The sequence below is a fragment of the Varroa jacobsoni genome, unplaced genomic scaffold, assembly GCF_002532875.2.
Source record: "Varroa jacobsoni isolate VJ856 unplaced genomic scaffold, vjacob_1.0 scaffold_1139, whole genome shotgun sequence".
Lineage (NCBI taxonomy): Eukaryota > Metazoa > Arthropoda > Arachnida > Mesostigmata > Varroidae > Varroa > Varroa jacobsoni.
In genome coordinates, this window is record NW_019214041.1 from 145255 (window position 1) to 170961 (window position 25707).

Genomic DNA, 25707 nt, shown 5'->3' on the forward strand with positions numbered 1-25707 from the left:
CGTTTTCCTCTTTCCATTAGTTTGTACTTCTTCTAACTAATCGCTTGAATAACTAATACCGATATATTGTGTCCGAAGTATTTGAGTACGCAGCCCTTGCACAGACGGGCCAAGATGACTATTCGTTTTGTCATTTCGTCCGATTGCCCTTATTCAGCCTGAACGCGTCTCCGGCTCCTTTGTCTTTTGGCTGCCCCGTCTTCCCAGCCGGCGACTCCTATTATGAAATATGGGCTGGCAGGGAGCGCCACCTCCAGAACCTGTCAAGCAGATCGAAAGTTGGTTTAGGGGGCGAGCGGCGAAAGCATAATGCGCAGAGCTGAGCTGTATTGGTTGGCTAGTCGTTGCTACAGGGGCTAGCGCCTCGGGCTATGCACCCCTACATGTACTGAACGTGAGTCTTCTAGGACGCTTTAGGTATCTATCAATGCGTGTGTGTGAGTGTGTGTGTGAGTGTGTGTGTGTGTATGTATGTGTGTGTGTGTGTGTGTGTGTGTGTGTGTGTGTGTGTGTGTGTGTGTGTGTGTGTGTGTGTGTGTGTGTGTGTGTGCTTATGGAATGAAGCCCGGGCTCCCGGAGTGGCACTCCTTCGGCCGTCGCGCACTCTCCTTCATTCTTTCGCTTTCCCTTGATATTTTCTTCTTTCCCGCTTACGTTCAAGCTGCTCATTTCGTCGTCGGTAACTGCGATGTGGAACCTGGGACAGCGAAGGCTCGGAGCTGGCTCACTCTTCTCGAAGGAAGGCCTAGTTTCTGTGAACTACCGGAGCGAACCATTCATAGACCCATATTTTACATCGTCAGAGAAAAGGCCATAGCTCAATGTCATCATGCAGCGTACAAGAGCTGAGATGTTTAGTTTGGCTGTTTTTAGAGAGGACATAGTTTAAATAATGACTTTTTGGGGTGAATTATCTAAAATGGAGCCACCTAGTTGGCGCTGAAGCTTCATTGTAAAGCCGTCCAAATACCCAAGATGTATAAAATATCCCTTTGTTGTTATTAATGAATGAGTCTCAAGTGGCGGCATTGTGCAATAGTTAAGCCAGATGCATACGGGAAATGCAGCTTATTTGGCCGAGGTGCATTGCGGCGCGAATAGATACAAGGATAGACAGTGACGGTAGGAAAAGAGCTATACGAGTGTAAAACGTCGAAAAAAGGCCAATAAAGCAAAATCTCTGACTAAATAGGTAAATCGCCTCTTTAAACTTGTATCCATTGTAGCTCTTGGTCGTGTTTAGGAAACGAGTATCTAAAATTGCCTCTTGCTCTCATGCATCTGCATGATTCTTCTTGTAAAGAAATTTACAATGAATCACTGTCAAAGTTTGTTCGATATCACCAATGCTATAAGTTGAAGGTAGCAGGGTGCCTTGTGTCCTAAACGCAAGCGCACGTACGATCTGCATTGATTTCGTTGAGCAGCAGCGGTGGCGGCGGCGGCGGCGGTCGTCAGGTCGGTGTAGTCACGCCATTGTTAGCTGATGGCGGATTTATAATACACAAAGGCAATGATGCCGATTAGGTTTGATCTATTTTGCCATTGGCTGGCTGGGATTGTGATCAAATAATTGAATAATAGTATGCTTTAATGTCGCCTGGGAGGAGCCTAAGAAAGTTGGATTAGAACCCAGGACCATTCGAATGTAAATTTGTCGGAAGGCCCAGAGCCCAACATATTGATACGTTTTGTTATAAGTGCATCAAAACAGAATGTTCTTCGTTATGTAAGCTCAAACTTGGGCATTACATATGGGGCGCTGGAATAAATTAGGTAATGAAAAATTGAATTTTTCGATCCCAAAATAAGCATAGCCCATTTGGGTTAAAACTATAGAATGCTAAAAAAAGCTACTCATTGCTTTTCTTTATCTAAATGTAATGCTGTGTAATTCTTATAGTTCTTTGTTAAACAAAAATAAATAACTAAAGAACGGGCCGGACAAACTTAACGTGACTGACATGTTTTTGCGGCCCAAAATCAGGGGACGCAATGTCGATACAATTTTTCATTGATTTCGCCTTGAATTGCCGACGAAAGGTGGACTAAAATGCTCAATTTTTGTGTCGTCGACAACTGCCCTTTACTGGAAAGGGATGTACGAAGCTGCCGTATATGATCGAGGTTAGATTCACTCTTTTTTTTTTTTTACTGTAACCATGCTTAATTAGTTATTATGATAAATATATTAATTATTCAGTGCCTATTTCTTTTGCATACCTACCTACGGAGCTCGCCTGACAGCAAGCGTCCCTAGCTGTCATCATAGGCCCAATAAGATACCGCTGCTGCATACAAGTCGGAGCTTGTTATGGCTAAGGACCTCTCTTTTCAGTGAATTTAGCCACTGACACCGTTGTTTCTATTGACGTGGTTGGTCGCGGTAACCGTTCGAATCGCTTGCGTTCTTCAATTTTGCCCGCCCCGCGTTGGCCATCCGTCCACGCGTGCGTCGACGCGTCAATCCCGAACGCGAAATTTCTCGCTGTTTCGAGTTGAGTCGACGCCGCGGATCTGTTCGTGAATTCCCCCCACTCGGAAACCAGTGACTACCTGCCATGATCGGTCAGTGAGATAGCCTTCACGTAGTCATCGCTACATTGGTGATGGACAAAGCTGGTCTTGTTGGCTTTCGTTGATCGGCGTCGTCGCGGCCGACGCTCAAGTGAGCTCGTAAAATCGTCGCGGTAGGATTCTATAGCAATCTCTTCTTCTTTTTCAGCTTTTTTCTTCATCGACTTCTGTTGCTGCTGGCGCAGCGGCATCGCCATCTTCTGCGACTGCCCCATAGCTGTTGGTGTGACTGCTATTCCCTGTTCGCTATCGTGCCGGCGCCCCACGCTTTTTGCTACAGACCTTTTCTTTCGCTAGTGGACAGCTCATTTTCAGTTGCTGCCCTGTTAAGTTCATTGGTTAACTATTCAAGCGCAATGACGGCAGCGGTGATTCGACTCGTTGATGAGAACTGTTCGGTACTGGCTAAGTAACTATTTCTATCTGTCTATCTATCTCCCTCTATCTGTCTATATATATATATATATATATATATGTCTCTCTATATATATATATATATAGAGAGAGAGAGAGAGAGAGAGAGAGATCGCGGTGCTATTCAGCATAAGTGCATGCACACACACATGCAGACACACACGTAGAGGCGCACGAATATCTAAGTGTGCACCGCATTGTATCACGTATGCATAACTCAAAATTGAACGGTGTCTAGCTTTTATGGGAAGTAGGAGGGAAAGCGGAAAGCTATGCTAAACTTATGCGCGCCAAACGTTTAAAAAAACAAACGAGATACGGCGACATAAGCAGACGGCTGCGTCACGGAGAGCACCAGTCTTAGTAAAAGGTTAGTCGAGCGTTGAGAGCGGTCAAAAGACTTCGTAGCGTTACAGTTTATCTATGTACAGTGTGTTTTCGTCCTTGTTAAGTATGATACATGTGAAGTGGTGGAGTTTCGACGTATATATGATTCGTACCAAAACACGCTTGACTAGATGGCGGATTTTCCATAAACTTTCACTGTTGACGTGACCGTTCATTTTTTGCGTACATGGTTTACCGCCATATATTTGAATCAGATAAAAACGCAGTAGTTATTAGATAATGCAAAAACAAATATATGTGTATTCATTCACAGTGCCATGAACTGCTACCTATGTCGTTACTTCAAGAACGTAATCAGTAGGCTAAGAGGCCTACTTAATATGCGGGTTGTTGAGAAAGATAACAGCTAAATGATGACATCTCCTTTAATGGTAAATTTCAACCCTGTTCGTACCTATGGAAATAATGTACCTATATATATATATATATATATATATATATACTCCAAAAGAGCGTCATCAGCCATGACCTGCTACTACTGCATAGAACTAAATGTTTTCACCAATCGAATCATTCTATTTGCTGCGTGTTTTCTCTATGTACATTCGCTTATTAAATTGCTACGAGAGCGCAAATCTGGCGTTCGAAACAGGTAGCCTAACGGCTAAGTATTTTTCTCTATTTTGAGCCAATATTACGTCTAGATATTGTTGTTATCTATTCAAATAAGGACACAGCTTAGCTATAGTAAGTAAGGTCCTTATGTGTCTGTTTATACCTTTCTGCGCCCGGCTGTCTAAAAGCAAAATGAACCATCTAGGTCAGTCAGTTTCAGCGGCCGCAAATGAGCATCCAGCAATGAACAAGCATAGCAGTAACGCCGACGACAGAAAGACTATAAAGCTGACGTAACGCCCGGTAATGCTCATTCATCATTTATTCAGTCTGCTGTGATGGCAGGCCCACATGTGGCGATCGGGATGATAAGGGCTAGACACATAAGATATCTGTCACAGCGAGGCAGAAGCAAGGCAACGGCAGGAATTAGCCGTCGGCGGACGCGTCCTTCGTCCGGCAAAATTTGGCAGTAACAAATCCCTGAAAACATGTAGCCAACTTTTCAACCCCACCTCTACCTGAGCGTTATATCTTTTTCCATTTCTTTTTTATTCGCTCTAAATCAAAGAAGAAGGAGAATCCGTTTGGCACTTTCTAGAGAGACCGTTCCTGTCAGGCCGAGAACTATCTATAGCTGAAAATGACGAAAGGCAGCAGGTGTCAATGGTTATACGAACCGGTGGCCGTAGTTGTAGTGGAAGACATGGTCACTGATAGGGTTAAGCAAAAATCGACCCATGTAAGCAATGGCTGGTCCGAATTGGAAATCTCAGTGAATCTCCACGATTTCAATTCTCCGTCTGCGACAGGCAGGAAAATATTAGACACAAAATATTATTGATAAATGGGGTAGTATCATCAACAGCAGCAGGCGACTTCAGATCCTGGACATAAGAAAGCTAAAAAGGTTACTCGACTTTCGGAAGTTGTTTGAAAGCCGAGTTCTTGTTTGAGGCAGTGAGTTGAGAGCAATGATGGCATACGAGATCGATTTTTACCACAACATACGAAAAAAGGGTTCCACGATATATTTGATCTGCGAGGTATATTTTCTGTCACGATATGACGCTAAGAATCCCGACGTATCGATAGCGTTGCCGTCCAGCCAAGCGCTTCTTTGTTTGTTTGACGCCTGGGTATTGCCATGTGCCATCCAACCCGACGGGACGATTGACCCCTACCAGATTCTGTTATACAAACAACAGTTCTATCATAAGCCTGCCTAATGGATAACTTTGTTAGTAACAGCGTACTGGTTATTAATTCTATGTCCTTAACGTTCTGTACCTATTCGTCCGAGGGTTCCTTAAGGACAGATCGCGTATCTAATTGACGCCGCGATGCGTCGAGTAAAGTAAAATGGTTTTGCATACGATCTCAGTAATCAATTGGGCGTTTTACAGATACTGCGCTACCCTGGTACCGCCGCACTGGGACCTGCCATTATTACATATGCCCAACTTATTACGCTCAGTATATAAAAATGATAAGCAATATATTTTCGGTCTTTGTGTAGTGATTTGCATCTTGTATTTGGTTTTCTTGTAAATAAATAGATAGGGCATAAGCAAACTTGTAAATAAAAGTAGAAGAACTATATATCTAGCTGCTTCGACAGCCCTCTCTTTCTTACTTTTTCGTCTCCGACGCGCGAGGTTGTCAAAAAAACATCACACAGTCGAAGCAGCCAGTCTTGTTTCCGCTACTTCTGCTGACGCCGTTGCTGTGCTATCAGTGAAGCCTGTTGGGGAGACTTTGAAAAGTGGCCTCATAGATGATCAATGAGGCTAGCAAGGATCGCATCTGATCACTGCAGACAAGGCGACGTTGATGCTCTGCAGCCCCAAGCCGCCCGCGCAACCATTTCTCCGGCTTCTTGGCGCTGAAACGGCAGCCGAATGAGCAGCCCAGGTCAGCAGCAGCAGTAGCAGCGCCGTACATCAGTGATCTCTGATCCGTGATCGGACACACGAACAGATGGATCCGACCAATGGATGGTGACGGGTCTGAGCCACATGATTACAACGACATGATCGCTGCAGGCGCCCCGCCGCAGCGACTGAAATAATTATGTTTGTGGTGGCTAAACGTGGCCAAAACTTATGCAACCGATGGCAGCGGGGCGAACACTTATTGACTGTTCCCATTTAAGCGAAAGCCGTTGTGCGCTGCAAGCGGTGAGGCTACACTGGCGTCTCCTTAGCAGCAATAGCTGCTCCTATAGCAGCCGCACATGCTGACTGCGTCGAAAGAGGACAGTCACGCATTTTGTACGGCGAGGGAGGCAACGCACAGGTCTGGGGAACTAGCTCACCCGTCTGGGAGTGAGCGTGAGCGAGGAACAAAGAAATCATCGCAGAAGTCGATGACGCTATTGCTGCTTGATCTAAGTAAGCGTGCGGTTCGGAACGTTTACAGAAGCGAAGCGCTTCTGCCATTACCCACGGCGAACCGCCGAGAGGCGTTTCATTATCCGTGGTGACGCTGGTGGCTGCTGTCCTCGTTGTTAAAAAAGGAAAAGACAAAAACGCCGCCCCGTGGCGCGATTCTTTTAGTTCATGTCTTAGTCGGCAACGGCTTGGTTCTGTCCGTTAGCAGACAGATATCTATAGCAGACATTTTCTTTTCCCCTCTCTTTGTCTCCCTTAACATGTGCAGTGTCTCCGGCGTCGGCACTATCTCGTGCATCTCGAATACTCCCCCGCTGAGCGTTCAAGCCAAAGGTCAGGCAGGGCTCCCCACGATGGTTCCCTGCGGGTCTTCCTTACAGCAAATAGTAGCCGCCGACAAGAATAGCTATCTAGTGGTAAACTGTCGAACTGCTCACAAAAACGAAGCCTCCATGACTGTTGCCACGGAGATCGAACCACCGAATGGTGGGTCGGTCTGTAACTCTATGCGTCGCAGTGTGGAGGTAGCGAGCATCCAGCTAGCATAATGCTCGATAGGGAAAGTCACTCATATCAACGAATGGGCGAGGGCCTGATCAGATTCAGTTTGTCCAGGGTCTATCCGGGACTGTTTTTACCACGCTAGCATTTGACGCGGCCACGTGATCGTTTTACGGTTAGGTGAACGCAGAGATTCATGGAGAGGGCGGCTATGGGGGGTAAAAAAAACCGTAATTCATTTGGCCATGTTCCGAAAAATAAAATCCCGAATACCGATTTTTTTTTTAATCAAAAATGTAATATTTATTACCTACGCTGTGTCATCGAAGAGGTACGCATAAGGAAAAATTTTTATTTGTTTGACATAGAACTATGTTTTCCGAACTATATAATAATAGGGAGTTGTGTCTTTTCGAAGAGCCTGCTTCCCCGCTAGAAGATAGTCACATAGAAGAGAAGACAGTTATTATGCTTCTGTCAACACTACACGTATTCCATGATTTTATGTGTTCTGTTTATCGGCACCGTCTAAAAAAAAAGCAGGTCTCTTATATATGCATCGCAGTGGACATCAGAAACAAACCGCTCATTCGACGAGCTGATCTCGTCAGACTCCCTGCGATAATTAAGGGCAAGATTAAGATAATTATCGGAGAAAACGGAAAGGGTAGTTTATTTAAAGTTCGTTGAAGTTTTTGCATCTGACAATACAATGAGAAATTTTCCGTCACTGCGCAACACGTTAAATCATTTACACGAGTCTTCAACAAGGAAACAACACAAGAGGGTTATTGACTTCAATAATAGAGAACTAGAAGACTAAATTATGCTGAGTCAGACTCTTCTTAATTCTGTATATTTCGAAGTGACGGGAGAAGGACGAATGCAGTGTCTATGGAGACATAATTCAGAGAGACATGGTTCTGGAGAGAGCGGAATAGGAACCCATAGCCGGATTGTGTCCCCTTAATATAGTTAGCTAGTAAAATTCTGAACGAAATTCGAAGTATGATTCCGATAGATCAAAGGTTTGTAATGTAATGTAGTAGTAATATATAGTAAAGTAATATAAATAAACTCTATCACGATTGGTACGCAATGTAGTAATAAGCTAGCTTAAATAAGACATCAACCTTATATTGTGAGCTTGTACTAGTTTAGCGGGATTGAGACAGGAGCTGAAGGGATTTCACTAATTTCGAATATGTTTCATGTTTTCAGGCCTTCTATCGGCAAGTAGTACGCCAGCGGAGAGTTTCAATCAGGCGAGCAACAGTTCGCCCTTGTCGCCGCATTCCCCTATCAGCGCGTCATGTAGGTGAAAAGCATGCAGTGATTCCTATAAGATCTGCCTTTATATCAACGTGTATCAATGTTAAATTGTATAGGCTCGATAAGTCCTACTATTTCGGTTAAAATACCATAAGACGCGCATTTACAAATATAACACTTAGATGCTTATCCTCTGCTAAGTCGTTCATCTCAGCTTCTCATAATTGAATCAAAGTACGGTAGCCGTCGCCTGGGTTACCCTGACCCACAGTCTCGTCCACTAACATTTCTAACGAATACTCAAAAAGATACCTCGGCTCAGCCTCTTCTATAAAACCATAGATTTGTTCAGTCAAACAAATTTCATTCACTAAACGTTTTTTTGTTTTTTATTTTTACTGTTGCAATGACTATGGACACATCGCCTTTTCAATGCCCACTTTTCAGGTTACCATCGCCAATGGACGCCAGTGGCACAATCGGGTTTCCAGCCATACCATCCGCCCGTGTCGGAAAATAACTTGCCCCTGCCCCCAAATTCATGCTCACCCGGTTCGTATATTTGTGTGTCAGTTGTTTATGAGAAAACGTTCAACATTAGTCCAGGGAAACCGCGCACCGAATATGCCTTCTGTTTCTATCAGCTTAGGCCTTTCAATATGTTGCCGAGAATTTAAGGACTACATTAGAACGGTAACTAGCACTTGGAGTATAATGTTTCCTTTTTGTGGACACGAGGGTAAAAGTCGCTGTAATGGCGTAAGTAATTGCGTCGGTAAGAGTATTTTACCCCAAACAGAATAGTTTGCATACACGTATTCTTTTTCCCGTTCGGTCTGTTGTTTTTTCCGGTTACCAGAACTATTTCAGCGAGTGCAGGTTACGCTCGAAAGTTTATAGATGATTATATGATGGTGTCATCTACTTTTTTTTTTTCGCACTCATATTCAATATATGTGGGGGCATAAGTGAAACTGTTGATTAACATTACTTTCCTTTATTCTTACCATATTCTCGATCTGTTTTTACAGGCGCTCCCGGCGCTGGCGGTTCGAACTCAAGCCAAATAGAAGATACTTTGGAAACGGAAAGCATCAAATCTGAATGTGAGAGCCTTTCGTCCCAAAGTAATGTCAAAGGCAACTGGGCAAAGCAGGCGCGTGAAAAAAAACCCTATCCTGGTGTTATTGGTGGGTATATTCATGGTGGAGGAAACAAAGTACGCCTTTGTTCCGATATTTCTCTTTAGATTGGTTTGAAAGTTCATTTTCGTAGATGCAGGATGGCATCAATGCGCCTCTGTTCAATTTTTCTTATTACTTAGAACTTACCCTAAGTAGCTGAGAACGATTGCGAAGGTAAGACGACGACTAGTTTACACGCTCAAAGTCCTACTATGTATAGCAAATGCAGCGGGTAACCGAACCGCTATGATCGACAACCATAGTATAATATCCATAAGTTACAGGGGAGAGTACGTGCTTTCCCAGAGCGACTCAGACGTGAGACGTGTGTGCGATCATTTCATCATTCCGACGTGAATAATCGCTATAAATTTAACAACAATATTAACAGCTGAGATTGTAGATCCGGTCAGTTGCTCCATTTCAACGACAAAAAAAACACGTTAACTATACAATGCAAAATCGATTTAGGCTTTCTATGATCAGAACAGCGTATTATTGTTATCGAATGGTCGTGGTAGTGTATAGAACCGTGTTAAATTAAGACGACATCTCTCTAAATGAAATATGTTCTCCCAGATGCAATGAAAAAACTACGTTTTGGATGAAACGTCCGTTGGCACTCGCGACCCCCATCGACCACGTCATCCAGAGTCACGCTCCCAGAGTATAGTTCATTTAGCAGCTTACAAGTGTCTTGATATACTGATCTGTAATCGAAGGGATTACATTTTGTGGTTCCCTTTTGGGCCCAGGACGCTCCCAATCCAGTACGACTGCCATTATTTAAACGGTGGCCCTGTCGAGACAGGCCGTTGTCGCAGTTTCATGCACGCTGGCCACGCCTCATGCCGACGCTACTGCTTTGCTTCATTTGCCTATGCGTCTTCGTGCGTGTTGGTAGGTAATCATGTTGTTCACGCGTCGACAGCGCACCTGTCTTTGCGGGGACGTTTCACTCTGGATGTCAAATAGCTAATCTACACTCGGCTGCTGAAATCAACGTATGTGTGAGCCATGCTTCGGCAGCAGGTTTAACTTTGGCGTCTAGTAAACATAGCTGTCGCCCCACTGGACAGCGTTGAGCATGCCAAGCGCTTGATGGTCAATTTATGAAAAGGCAGCGTTGGCTATCGAGGAAAGTAACGATGACTTACTTGTCTGAGGTAGTCTCCCTCTTGTTTCGAATCTTGGTAACTGGCTACAGTAACTATCAATGTGACTTTAACGGCACTACCTCCACGTATAGCCTGCCCTAGGCCTGCCTAGGCCTAAGCCTGCCGCTTATCAGCGGTTTAAAAGCTCAAGAGGCCGATGATGGCGTGTCCATTGTCCACACATTTATCGCCCATAGACCAGTTATAGTTGTGTTCTTTTCCGTCTGCTTGGCTTAAGGAACAGCGTAAGATCGCCAAACGGTTTGAGTTTTTGCTGTTTTGTGGGTTTACGTAGACGTCGCCGCTCAGCTGTCGCCGAGACCCAACCTATCCCCAATGAATCTCTATTTTAGCTTCCTCTTGTTCTCACTGAATTTTCCCTCATCTATTTTAGCGTTTCTCTGATATGAACCACGAACTCGTTGTACGAGTACATACCAAACAGGAACAAGCACAGTGAATACAAATAGGTACAGCTAGTTTGTACCCGGTCTCTATCCATTTGCTAAACTGCTGCGCCTATGCGACTAGATGAAGGTCTAGCATGTGAGCTCCTCCCGCTCCTCGTCAGCGTCGCCACCGTCGCCGAGGTTAACTAATTTGTAAATTGACGTACAGACACCTTTCTGACGATACAAATATAACTGATAGAGTTTGTTATCAATAGCCACTTCTAGGGTCAATCGTCTATTAGTTAGGTTCTGATAGTGAACGCTTGTCCTAAACGTAACTTTCTCACCGAGGTGGCATGTTGATGATCGGTATATTGTTCACTGGAGATAATGACGACGCCCACAGTGGTAATCTAGCCATTGTCACGTATACATGTATTTTCACAGAAATATGTGCGAAAAATACATATCTGCGTCGCTTAAGGTTAATTTTCCCTGTCCCCTTTCGGCCGCGGCCACGCTCAACAGGAACAAACAACTATGGGTTATAATTACCAAGTGACGTTTTCTAGTTCAGTGACACGAGAAGGGCAGCGATCCTGATTCGACTGATCAGGCAAATATGGCAAAAACTGAATCCGCTATACCGCCACTATTGCCATCTTCAAGCATTTACTCACAGCGAAACCGAAGGAAAAAATCCGAAGGAAAACCGACAAAAAGAAGCAGAGCTTAGAGCTGCAAAGAACCCGAATCAGCCTACACATACAAACGAAAAGAGATAAGAAGGTACCTAACGAAGTAAGACGGGAGGGAGAGTGGCAGTCATAGGAGAATGAGCTTGGTCAGACGCCGCGTACTACTACGGTTTGGATCTGGAGCCGCCGCGTTTCGCCGATACAGCAGACTGTCCCTTCTCCACACGGCAAAACGGTACGTGTATCAATTCAGCCAGTAGAAGCGCTCTTATTAGTAGAAGCTAGAGTCACCGCTGCTGCTGCTGTTGGTGTTTTTGTTGTAAGCTGCTACCACCGCTGTAGTAGCGCCAGAAGCCGACGGTTGGACGTTAGGCTGTAGCGGACAGGGCGGCAATTTGTGCCGAGAGCGGCCCAGTTACGCGCATCTGATACCTTTTAGCTTGCGGCAGCTTTTCTGATATTACTACCACAACAACAACAACAACAACAACAACAACTATTACTACGACTGCGGGTCTTTTTTCTTTCCGCAACCGCTGCATTATGCCCGCCGCAGCACCGTCTGCTGGCTCTCCGATAGAGAAATTGTCGTTTCGCCGATGCACGACGATAGAGTTGAACGTCACTTTTCGAGCGCGCCGATCGTTTAAATTGGAGCGATTAGTCAGGTCAATGTCGCTATTTACAATGACAGGATATACATTGGTAGCTGGCACTGATAACGGTAGGTGCTACTGTTATGGTAGAGGCAACTGAAAACTATATGTAACAGATAGCCTCTCGATAGCTCCGTTGTGGTTAAAGTTGCGAACAAAAAAACGCCGGCTAGATAGATAATAATCGGTTTTTGTTTGGTGCTCGAATAGTTCCAACGAAGATTCACGTAGTAGCCGAATCGAGGGAAGGAAGAATCGAATCAAAACATCCAGCTAACAACTACTCAGCTATTATTTATAGAAGACTAACCGCTCCGTAAAACCAGCAACAGTATTAGTGTGGATACCATTCGTATGCGCGGTAGCTGGCGAGCGTCAACTTGGAACTAATCAAAAAAACAAGGAACATTTAGAACTTTCGGTGAGGCAGCCCCAAGGCACAGGCACAGTTAGCAGCGTTTGCCAACGTGCGGCAACGCTGCGAATAGGCGTTGAGCAGGCCACAACGAAACAGCAATGGCGGCTTACGCCGGCAGTCGAAAGGCCGTTAAATTATGTGGCCCCGTTACATGGCTCGGTGCCGCCCTTCTTCTCCCATCGGCCACTGCGAGCGTGGCGATCGCGAACTCACTCGAACCGCGCCGGTACCACTCCGACCCTCAAAGTTCTTTGACACACCCACCACGGAGCCAGTCAGCGAGAGCTTCTTGCCACACATCCGCAATTGACGTGGGCCGATCGCACGGCTGGGACTCACCACACTCGGGGAGGCCTCTTTTATTCTATGATCCCGGCACGTCTGTGGCTATTAGTTCCACGTGTCGAGCGAAACACTCCACTAGGCAGGGAGGGGCGGGCCTCTAGAAAAGAGGACCTTCATCCGGTGGAAGGAGCCTCTCAGTTTTGATGGATCCTCCCTATTCTTGCGCAACATAAGAAGAAAGAAGACTGCGCTGGTCGTCGTATAAGTCAGTTGGGACGAACCTAGCATGTAGCTAGCATTACGTCGCTGGAGACCACAAAGGCCAGGGCGGTTAGAGATCCCTGCGTTTGGGTCAAGGTTCGCTGAGTGAGCTGTGGCTTGAAAAAGGAATCGAACCGAGCCCCGTGAGTTCTTGATACTGAACGTCGAAAAGCAGGAGAGCATCGATGAAAGCCTATCACTTTTAAGGATAAACTCGTTTGTTGTTTGCGCACATCTTCAATAGCAACTGGAGCAGTCTTCTCTGTAGTTTGAGTTTACTTATGAGGCGGTGTCTGACGCCTAGACAAAGGATGACCGCACGATTCCCTAACCGCAAACAATTGAGCTCTGATTCGCGATCAATGAGCGGTCGCACAACCAAAAAAGATGAAGACACGGTAAACAATGGTTGTATCGACGCGACCCTACCCCCGATCGATTTTCCGAGGTTCTGATTAGAAATGTGATGAGTAGACAGGCGAGGTGGGGGCGGGGAGTTGTTGGCTAAACGGTCGCAGTTTAACATGCTTGGTGGGAGCGATAGGCAGACAAACCATTGAGATTTAGCGACCTGTGTCCAGACGGACCATAAACAAATATGATGAACAACAAGCTACTCAGGTGATCGCAGCTGGCCTTGTTTGATAATGCCGCCCTTTGAATCTTGTTATTGAGTGCTGCTAAACTGGCAAAATGGTGCTTTAAGATTGTTGTCACGGCTTCCGCCCCTTTCTCCTTTTACTGTACAGCGATAAACACATCTACGGAAACAAACTGAGCAAATTTCGTAAACAACAGTGGTATAAATAATAGTTGTTTTGCTAGTTATAGTTAAATGAAATAGAACAGAATAGAATTCCGCGCACAGCTCATGGTGCCGTACTAGAAGAGACCAGACAAATGTTAGCCTGTCGATAGCGCTAACTGATTTCCTTCTAGCGTCTAGATAGTAGTTTAATCTGATTCTTAATGTTTTCAGGTAAAACACGAACAAAAGACAAATACCGCGTTGTCTACACCGATCACCAAAGGCTTGAACTTGAGAAGGAGTTCTGCTATTCGAAGTACATTACGATCCGGCGCAAGGCTGAGCTTGCCACCGCGCTCAACCTTTCCGAGCGACAGGTGAAAATTTGGTTCCAAAATCGTCGAGCTAAGGACCGTAAACAGGCGAAAAAGCGAAAAGGTGACGGCTCTGAGGATTCCGGGGTCCGCGATGGACTTGCCTCATCGCTGACGCCTTCACCAGATCCGCCACGTTACGACGAACTCGGCCAGAGCTTGCGACCATCGCTCGATAGCCTGCGAGCACCTCCAACCGGCCATCCTCTAGTCAATGTTGGTCTTACTGAGCCGGTACCCCTCGATCCCGGTAGTATCCAACAGATCAATTCGGACGACTACCCGCAACACATAGCGCTAGGCTCACAGCATCTGCAACTTGGTTCTCAATCTACACACGGTCAGTCGGTTGGCGCTGGTATTGTGACAAACGGTCCTTTATGTACCGTTGGTCCTGGAAGCCATAGTGGACTCCTTACCTCGCACAGCAGCTCCTCACAGCAACTCCCCCCCTTAACGCATGGGCAACAGACTCCACCGGCACATGCGGTCGCTCCGCATGCTCCGCTACAAACAGCCTCGACTCAGCCCATTCTAGCGAGCACTCATCCACATCAAATCTCGGCAATTGTTGAACATCCTCACCTTTCACACCCCACCCATCATGCCCATTCGGCATACCATCACCTACTGCTGGTGCCGCCCCGGCCTGAGGACAACGCGAACCGCCCGGTTGATATTACTAACGGCGACCTCCGAGACAGAGATGACCATTTGTATTCGTCGTAGTGAGCCTAGTGATACGTTATAGGTTGATACGAAAGAGGAATAACATAAATGAAGAAAAACGATATATCAGATTGTGTAGCGGTATGATTATATATTTAATTGATACGATGTAAATGAAGACATTATGAAGATAACCGGGAATCGACTGACGATTAGCATCGTATGAGCGACACGATGTCCGTACTACGAAGTGCCATGAGAACTATAAGAAAGGGCGAAAAATGACAATTAGAGTTAATTAAACGTTTGTAAATGATGAACGAATAAGGGCATCTGAGTGAGTGACGAGTATTTTAAAATTCAGCTTAAAAGAACATTACATTTCAAAGCTAATGATTGAAAGCAAGTGTGATTTAGAAGTCGACAGATGGATGGAGAAGGGTTATATCAAGTTTGAAATACACGATGCCATTGCGAGATATGGCGCTTGTTCGTTAAACAATGTCCCCATCTGTGTATCTGTAAAAAAAAACGATAGAGGACATTATGGATGAGGCGCAATAACTGACGGGTTAATTCGACTGTTAATGTAATTAAGACAATTTTAGGAAATTAAACAAAAAAAATCATGATACCTTAAAGAGCAAAACAATGACAGGGTTCCTTTAACCTAATTATTATAGCAACGAGGCACTTGATAGGGTGGCACATTTTGAGTGTATTATAATATGCCTTTATGGACTGCTTCAGTTCGATGTCTTTGAGGGTGAGAAAATGCCCTGGCGATAGACAGGCAGCATGATAAGCTATAGCGACTTTTTCCATATGCGGAGTTCTCATTGTAGGTTTGACTTCACTTTGAAAATTACACATACGGTATTATAATGATAAAAATCGTGTGTGTAGGCAGTTATTGGTGTGGCTGCAACAGGCCCAGCCAGCAGCGCTGATACGTCGACGCCGCTCGGCGTATAGATGCAAACGGCCGCGAAGGTACTTCAGCCAGCGGAAACGATAAGGACGAACTAATAGGTGCTTGACTGACATTATAGCAAATTGCGAGTCGTGCATCACAGGTCACATTGCTGCCTATGAGCAAACTCACTGCGTACCTTCTCGAGGTAACCTCTCGCGTGGCATTACACATTACTCGTCATGTGTACAAATTAAAACCAAATACGTAAAACACGGTCGAATGCTCCAGCAGATCAGCTGAGTGATTGATAAATTATATATATATATATATATATATATATATCGCAATGGTAATGGTGGGAATGAGGGTACTGAGAAAAAACTGATCAGTGTCGAAGAGAACGTTTTGGGTGGACCGTGGACGAAACAAACTGTGCCTCGCACATGTTCGACACGAAGTAGCCTTATGAAGTCTAGCTTAATGAGAGTATGTAGTTCAATTTCGATATCTAAAGTATTGCCGGAAAAACACCGATGTCGAGGCGTAGTTTTAATAAATTATGTGTGTATAGATATATATATATATACGAGTGAGGCACGTGTCGTTTTTAACTTTTCTGTTTTGAACAAGAACACTTTTTTCCATCAAGAACATCGCCTTCTTGATGGAAAGCAAAGTGTTTGAAAAAACAAGTATTTTGAGCGTGGGTAGATTATTAAGAAGACTAGTTTGTTTGCACATGTATACGCTACTGAGTACGAAATCCCTAGCTATTTAAGTAGTAAGGGAAAGATTGCAGGTCTAGTTTGGGAAAATTCAAATTAATCTGCGCTTGATTACCGTCAATATGACAATAATACTTGTTGCTAGGTGCGTTCATTAGATACTTATAGTATAGACATCTGAGATTTCTATCCTTTTCGAAAATATGCAGCAATTAGGCCACACATTTAGCCTGACGCCGTCAAGGGTTACCTTTGATAGCAATTGGGCAAACTGAGGATTTGAATACAGCGTTCAGATGGCTCCGAGGATGGTGGAAACCCATTGATATCGACGCCATAATGATGCCACGGTAAGTTGTTGTGGGCAACGTATTGAACTTAAAATGGACCACCCAGTCATCAGTCACCTCGCGAATCTCACGACCACTGCACTGATTCCTTGACAGCCAGAGATATATCATTCCTTCCAAATAATATCGAGCAGTCCGACTCCGAGACTGCCGTTCTCCGTTTTCCAGGCCGATGTCCTCGAAGCATCGTCAAAAAGCAGACGAAAAGATTAATACCTAATATGCATCGATCTATCTAAATATTATAAAACTACACTTGTACTTTAATGTGTTTTGCTGGTGATTAATTAACATGATTGTTTGCGTATCTTTATCTTGCCCAGATGATTTACTAATCAGGTCAAGAATTCTCTTTGAAAAAAATCATCTTGTGTCTGTCAATGAGCTGTGTTGATGCGGTTGGCTTCTTCAAATCGCTCCGCCTTTGCGAGGATTAGTGGAGAGGGTAATGTTTTCACTACGGGAACAATTATCATTCGTGTTTCGTTATTATTTACGTTACATTCGCTTACCTGTTTATCGATCGGCACTCCATCACCTGAGGTCGGTAACTTCTAATGACAACAATTGCAACACCGGTTACCGGAATATCGAATTCTGGCTGATGCTTCCAACAGAATTGTGACATGATTACCCAACTGGCGACTACAAACGAATGAAAGGTGATAGCAGCTGAAGCTGGGCCTATTACTTGTCCTGTCCTTAAAAGTGATACCGCTGTGATACTCAGCCAGAATTAACCAGTTACTTCATTACCGAATAATACTCGCACAAAAACGTCCTAAAATTTTCCGCAGACAACGATGGTGGCTCGTAAATAATCAAAGACGGGATTTTTTTACCGCTCGCCATTTTGTAAGATGATAAACTGCCGCTTCAATATCATTACCTTATCCAGGTCTGTCAAGTGCATCCCAGCGAACGAAAATGGTCGTTCTATTTTCTAGGCAAAGAACATCAAGTTCATACCTTCTTTCGAAGCCATCTTGGCCAGCAACGTAGGTTAGAACTTCACAAGGGCTGCAGAAGCCCATTTCAGCAAATATGATTTGAATTTTCAAAGGTAATTGGCACTCGCAACCATCGTGGATGCTGACGTCAATGATTTGGTAGCTTTTAGAGCTAGAGATGCTGACTGACGGTGGGCATCGTTTGCTGCCTCGTAAAAAGTCGTTCTGAATTTTCTCTCCCATCTTCATTCTAAAATTACAGCCGTTAATAACCTTTGCACGTTAATATACGACAGCGATAGGAACAGCAAGTGTGAGGGCAAGTACTAGCGAAGAATTTCTTTTTTTGTGCTAGAGTTTCAACCGTATGCTACTAAATTGGGCTATTTCAAGCCAACAAAAAACTGCTCAAAGCGATTTAACGCTGAAGAAGGCTATATAATAGAACAGGCGGGATCATTGCGCTCCCTAAGAATAACAGTCTTTAAAAAAGTGGCAACCTTCCGATTCTGTATATCTATCGATCTATATATCGTGTAATGATGGACATTTGACCCCTATCTGCGTTACTAGTTTCAGTTTTCAAATGGCAATTTTCATTATTATTTCTTTTATTATCATAAAAATTAACTGCTTATATGTTACCTTCGAAATAAACAAATCATGGATAGACTGACACGGAGCTGAGCATCCTTTTACTAATTATTTTCATAGTAAGCTTGATAGAATGTTTAAGAACAGCACTTACTTTTAGCTAACGGTATACAATGATGCGAGGTCGCTCTCGTCCGCCACCTTGAATACTTTTAGTTTTTACGTTGAAATAGAATATTACTTAATACCAACCTCTCGTAACCTTATGGGAACAACATTAGGTAAAAAGGTCGTTTATCTCTACATACAGAAAGCAAGCGATGCTCAATCTTAACTCCTTCTTCCCAGACCACCGAGCCTTAAGTGATGTGCGACATCATGAACGCTCCAGCGTCAGCATTATTGTCATGCAATTACGGAACGAAACAAACACGTCTTTCCAGTCTGCTGTTTCTTTGTTATTTATGTACTTGCTTTTGACGATCCAGTGCCCCCTTTCTTTCTCTCAGCTGAATGCCCACAGAGGTTAATTGTCGAAATCCTTTTTATCATGGTCGCTTACTCGTTGTAGTTTGTCGTTAGACTTTTGCGCGCGATCTAGATGAGCAACATCAGCAGAATCTCGACTGCAGCCATAATGATATCGTGAAGGGAAGACTAGGGCTTGTGGGGGTGATATAATCGGCTATGGCGGGGCTTGTCGACTACCCCGCGTAGATATCAGATACAGCGATCGCCTTTTCTGTGGGCTCTACATTGTTGGGTCATCTTAGGAAAGGAAGACTGCTGCTACTCAGCCAATAGAAACGGGCGACGAGACAGCATCGAAAACATAGAGATGTTTCAAGCTGCGAATAATGGAAAGCAAAAAAAAGAGCTTTCTTACGCATCGAGAGATAGCAGACAACGACTCCCTGAAGGACGATGATCGATTTTTCTTCACCACTGTGCGATCTCCCTAGGCTTCAATTCAGCGAATAGAAATGGGAAAATCAGAGGAGTATGAATGTATAGTTGGTACGCAATCTTGCTCGCTGAAGGCAAAGATATTATTTGTGTAATTCAATCGAAAAGCTTAGAGAAACACTTGGCAAGAAAACGTTTTTTGCCACTGTGATTTAACCAATAATCTATTACACACGAACGAGTAGTTCTCACAAGATGTGACGGTTCTACTGAAGTCAAATTTAATTAGAAATTGCCTAACGCCAAGCAAAAGATTTACTGATTTAGTTATTGTTTATTTAGTAAAAATATAATTCTTCCTGAGGGTAAAATGACGATGACGAAAAGAGAATCAATTTGAAGTTTCATATCGCCTAAGGAAGCGGCCGAGCGCTCACTGATCATTGATGAACGATATGTCGGAGAAACGGTCGGCTTACATCAGCATATATGGGAAAACGTCCAAAGCAAATCATGTCCGTGAAAGAGGAGCGGGTTTCGAATGCGACCCGCTAACTGCGGCCATCTTTACCCGTCGAAACGCGCGCGGGGGAGGAGCTTCGAAGGTTGTTTGCCGTGGTCGACCGATCGTAGGGGCCGCAACGACTATACAACTCCTCGATGGCTCGAGTTACAGAGCGTACCATTGCAATGATATGGGAATTGCTCCCTTGGGAATCGGATCAATGATAGAAAGATTTAGCAGAAATCTGTATTTGACAGTGGCCTTCAGGGCTGCACCTTCATACTTGCCACATCGTGTTGGCTTAAAGTGTTGTCAATATCAGGAGTGGAGTCCCAATTCACGCAATCGCCACAATGCCTTATGTGAAACTAGACGAAAGGTGTACGCAAGAATCTTCGTCAAATAGTTTTACCTGATAAGAATTTAGTGGAGTCCTGAATTATCTCAAATGTTACGTGCGATTTTAATCAGATCACTTTTGATTTACAGTGCTTATCGCTTCCGCTTATTCTCCACGTCATCGTTCCACACAAACAAATTTTACCGCCCCTATAAGAACACTTATGGCCCCTCTAAGAAAACAGTTTTTTTTTTTACATTTTTTCATCGTTTTTAATCTTCGAGATGATTTTTATTGATGTATTCTACGATCCGGTGATTGTTTCTGCTTTTTTAGATGTAAACCTGCTCATCGTGTCGTCTCATTTGTTCGAAACAAATTCAAAATTATATATATTTTCGGCATCATTTTTTACCACGAAAAACACGTTACTAGCGGCCAAAAGGAGCCTACGCACCGATACGAAGTTTGTACTCGGAGATCAGTAATCAGTGAATTTTCGGCAGCTATTAACAGATGCTGATTTGAAGCATTTATAATATCAATTCACTTAAGGATTCATTAGAACGTAAAACTAAATACTAAGCGCTACCATCAAGTCTGTTAGCGGGAGTAATTGTCCTACTTACGAGAGTAAATGAGCTTTTAACGAGACTGCCTGCTTCAGAAGAAGACTGTGCAGGATCGTCGAAAGTAGGGAATTCAGATCTTTCGACAGAAAACGTTTCGGCATACTCTTGCTTTTAGAATTAACCTTACTCGTATAACTATCTCATCGTGTATAATACGACTTAGCTCTAAGGTTGCCGATAAACCTGATATATCGTTTTTAGATCCAATCCTACAGCTATTTAGCATGGTTGTAGGTTGTAGGCCCATCCCAGCACGAACCGAAGTGCGCGTTCCCTGACAGGGGAGTGTCTTTTAGCTCATAGTCTAGGACTTTTTTTTAAGACACTGGAATAGCAAAAGAACACGGACGAAAAGCTGCCTAGTATCTTCGTTTTTTTTTTTTCAGGTACAACGATAATACGACTCTTGTCTTGCCTCGCTTTTTATGAGTCTTCAAATCGTTCAGAGAAGGAAAACTTTTAGTCTTCGCACCGCGTCGATGAGTTAGGTGCTACTTCATTTTGACAGTAACCATTCGGGAACATAGCTCTGAACAAAGCAAACCTGTTCCCTTAGGCCCTTGAAATATCTGACATCGTAGTTTGGGAATTTCCCATATCTGATAAACCGATATATATTTTCGTAGTGTAAAGCGGGACTCTGTTGGTTTAGAAGAGTAACTCGTTGGAAAACTTAATAGAAATTGTGCAATCCGAAAAGTATTTACAATTTTTCCTGTTTGATATTCTTAAAGTTACCTATTTTAGGTAGTAGAAGTGACATCTACATAGGTGTCGTTTGACAACCGAAATTTAACAGTAGAAGGTAAACTATTGAAGGGTCGGAATGCCTTTATTGAGAAAAAAATTAGGAAGATGAGAAAAACAAAATATCTCTATAAGTCCATTGCGATAAAGGTACAATTCTTGCCCAGGTCCATACCAGATTTGTGCTATTTAGGGTCAATGTGTCGTCTTCCACCATAACTACATACGTCTACAGATAACCAAGAATACCTAGGAGAAATTATGCGAAATTTCGATGCATCCACCGTATAGCCTGAATCTTGCGCCATAAGGTTCAATGCAGGGATACAAAAATCATTTATCACGATCTTCCACTCAGGAACCATAAAAGTTCTACAATCATGGGATTATTACTTGAAAAATGGAGGAGAATCACCTATCAAAATGGAGAATAATATTATTTAGAAAAATATTTGCCTTCATTCCGGCTTAAAAAGCGTCAACACTTTTTCAGCCTTCTAGTATATTTGTACAAAATTTCAAGCTTCTATCGTGTCGTTGTACGATCAAAGGCGAGCATAGATCTCCGCACTTTTACGTGCAGACTTACCTTAAAGTGGATTTTGATACAGGTAACTATACACTTGATGCGCTTCAACAGTTAAGTAAGTTTAGAACGAACTATTCATACTGAAAACGATAAGTTGCTAGAAACAGCTAGACAGCTAGGCCAAGCAATATTTTTTATGCAGCTATATGTTCGGATGATTCCATATGGAAAAATGGTTCGTGTTTTTCTCGTTGTATATATTTGCGTGACATCGGAATACTTCTCTGGAGACATTGATCATTTATGGAATTATAATGGCATCTTGCGTTAAAGACGACAAAGCGTAGAATATAAGCCTGCGCCGTTTGTTGTATAGAACTCTCAAGCTGTTATGTTTGAGACGGAATTTTAAAAAGATAAGGCAAACAATAGGACTACCCAATAACAAATGGGTCGCAGAGCGAGAGCAAAGGTGGCCTAGTCCCAGACAAGCAGAAGAACAGTAATTGAATAATTTTTTTTCATCATAGGAATACTTTTTTTATCTTTGTTAAACTTTTAGTTATTACTGTTTATTGATAACTTATCAAAAATGCGAATATATCTCCCTTACGATACAAAAAAGCTCTTTTGTTACGGGTATTGATGAATGAATGAGTGTTTCTGCGTACGATGTCCGCATTCAGGTCCCCTGAAATTAATCAGTCCTTTGTCGTTTTGGTTCTTTAACATTATGCTTAATGACAATTCTTTTCACTCTTCCTTGGTAGTGCAGTGTTTTGGATGTATGGATAACAGGATTCAATTCTGTCTTCATTTGTCTATGATGGCTGCAGTATAGATAGGACTTTTATCCTTGGCGCAGGTTCAGTAACTTTCTTAGGGTGTGTGAGTATTTTTAATATGTGATGTTATCACAGTTGTAAATAGTGGTATTACCTTTTTTAACGGTGCGCTTGTGTGCTGAAGCACACCGAGTTCTGGGGTTGGAAGGTCGAAATGGGTGCTTTTCCAGTTGGCCTCTCCAGTTTTATGTAAGCGCGAATTGTATTTATTATTAAGACACTTCGGCTCATAGCATTTTATCATATTACTAGGCTAAGCGCTTCTATTCGCTCACTGGGTTTTTTACGCCCTGTAGGTCGAACAGAATTCGCCACCTGTATTTTAGACTGATCTATTGTTCGCAGACCTGGGTCGAGACAGTGTTTGGATTTGTAGGCGCAGGCGTCGTGGAAAAAATCAATTGGAGGATGTAGTGGTATCCATTTTCAGCGCAATTTATGGACAGCTCTTGGATTTTGTTTGTGTGCCTTCAACACCAATTTGGGAAGTTGGGCGGGCCTTATTTTGCCTGTTTGCTAAATAGGCAAATCTTTGAGCGTCCGCATCAAGCATAGCACTTCGTTGCCGTGCTTTCTTTGCCGATATACTTTATAGCTGGAGGTATATTTCTGAGCTCGAGCTCAAATCCCGCTGTCCAAAGAATACTATGCTATAAGGCGACAAATGGTTTTCTCTCTTATTGGCTGGTCCCGATTACAGGCCGAAAAGAATAATGCCTCAGCTGTCTGCAGAAATAACAGGTCACGACTTTTTTAGGCCGGATGGATGGAAAATGCTTTTCCTATGTGAGAAATCACCAATGGCTTGTCATTTGATGCGCCGTGAAGCCGGCCTAGTCGCAGAGGTTCATGGCGATTGAGTAGCTTAGCTAACTATTTTGGGCCGCATTTATGTCTTTAAATCGAATACTATCAATAAAACCCGCGCTGGCATTCCTTGCGTGGTTTTAACGTCGGCAGATCGTACTTGCAGACACATGCCGCTATACCTTCCACTGCCCTTGTAGCAGTCAATAGTCGTCTCTCGTGGGACGCGCCGTCTGCAGTGACTATAGATAGATAGGCTTTTTGGGAATATAGCCGAGAAAAATTCAAGTCAACTCCGGGTAAGAAACTGCCTTCATCGCGGTGAGAAAATGGGTAATAAACAGCGATTTTCTTTGTATTTTTTGGGTGCTAACTAGAAATCCTTTAAACGCAAGTTTTACGCTCAGCTTGACTAGCAGTCATGGCTTGACCCTGACGGGTTCGCTGAGCGTTTCGTCAGCCTCCTTTAGCAGAAGAGGAGATTCCTCTAGCAAACTGGTTTTCCCGCACGGAAAACATTTGCACAGACTCACCTTAAGGGTTCCCGTCCGATTTCCAGATCGAATCAGACCCGTGTCTGTTTCTTCCAGATGTCGACGCGGCAGCGGTATGCAGAGCGCTCGTATTCCTTAGGCGTCCCTCCATCGGCCTCCGCCCAGGGCAATTGACCTCTAACCAGCTAAACGTTTGAACACCCCCATGACGATTTCATCTACACCATTTGCCATCCTATAATTTTCACAATGTCAAGTAGCACCGACTCGTGACGCTTTATAGTTAACAAAGAAGACCGTGACTTGTACAGTCGACGTGTATTTATTTCTTAGACATTGTATTACATACTTTAATTCATAGCAGCACGGCGTATTGCACGGGTCTCTCGTTTTATAGAACGAATAATCCCTTCTTTCTTTCAAAAAAAAAAAATAGAAAAAACTTCCTGCGCCTTGGCTAGCCATGACCGCTGGTCAGGCTGGCCGAAAAACTTGCGCATTTTTAGTTAGCACCCAAAAAATACGAAGGACAAGGTTTGGCCGGACGTATTGACGAGCGAATTATGTCATCGCTCGCAAAAAAATAACACTTTCTAGATAATAAAAACGTATATATGACAAATATAATAAATTGAGCACATTATTTAATATAACTTTCTATGCAAATAACAACTGGGGCATATCTCTCGTTATGTTTTTTGATTTTTATTATTCATTACTGTTTCATCAACTGTATTATGTCAAAAAGCCTATCGTCATACTGAATATGACGAAAGCCTTTTAATACATTATATATTTGGTTTGTGTAATTTGATTTGTTTACATAAAATTTACAGAGGACAATTAATTATCAGCGAGTTCCAATTCAGCCCAAATAATGTTCAAAAAATAACGTTGCATAACATTACATATCTTCAAAATGGCGTGTTTCTGCTCTCAAAGGGGCATGGAGCGGACAAAAGTTGTCGTCTGTATTTGCGTAAGACCTGTCGGGGGCATATTAGCTGGCTTGCCTCTTAGATCTGTTATTATATTTTAGACTTTTATTGTTTCGTTAGAACAACGAAACTGTCGGTAATTTTTAAGAAATCCGTTTTATTTATTAGTTAGTGACACACGCCATTTAATAAATAGAAATAGGAAAAAATCATGCTTGCTAATTAATTTTTAAGTGTATTTCCATTTTAGCTTTTCATAGTACCGATAAACTATCGATTATGAACAGAGGCAATATTTGTTTTGCGGAAAACAATAAATACTAAAACCCATAATATTATATTACTGTATTTTTTTATTAGTCATTTTGTCATCATTATTACCACATCGTCGTCATTATTGTTCTTATTATAATCCATTGTATAATCATTATTTTTACGCTTGTTACTGCTATTCGATCATGTATATA

The 25707-nt window shown here is 43.2% G+C and overlaps 1 protein-coding gene and 1 long non-coding RNA gene across 2 annotated transcripts in view; one reads left to right on the forward strand and one right to left on the reverse strand.

The window, feature by feature from the left end:
• Nucleotides 1–16471, forward strand: part of LOC111266995 (uncharacterized) — a 35677-nt gene extending 19206 nt beyond the window's left edge. The window contains exons 2-5 of the mRNA XM_022844912.2: nucleotides 8070–8162; nucleotides 8568–8672; nucleotides 9152–9310; nucleotides 14151–16471. Coding sequence (XP_022700647.1) covers nucleotides 8070–8162; nucleotides 8568–8672; nucleotides 9152–9310; nucleotides 14151–15022 — 1229 coding nt within the window. The 3' untranslated portion in view covers nucleotides 15023–16471. The remainder of the gene's footprint in view (nucleotides 1–8069; nucleotides 8163–8567; nucleotides 8673–9151; nucleotides 9311–14150) is intronic.
• Nucleotides 15092–18578, reverse strand: LOC111266996 (uncharacterized). Its single transcript, XR_002684365.2, has 2 exons — nucleotides 16854–18578; nucleotides 15092–15224 (listed from the first exon to the last, which is right to left on the reverse strand). It is a non-coding gene; the product is annotated as an uncharacterized LOC111266996 (long non-coding RNA).
• Between the last annotated feature and the right edge of the window lie 7129 nt (nucleotides 18579–25707).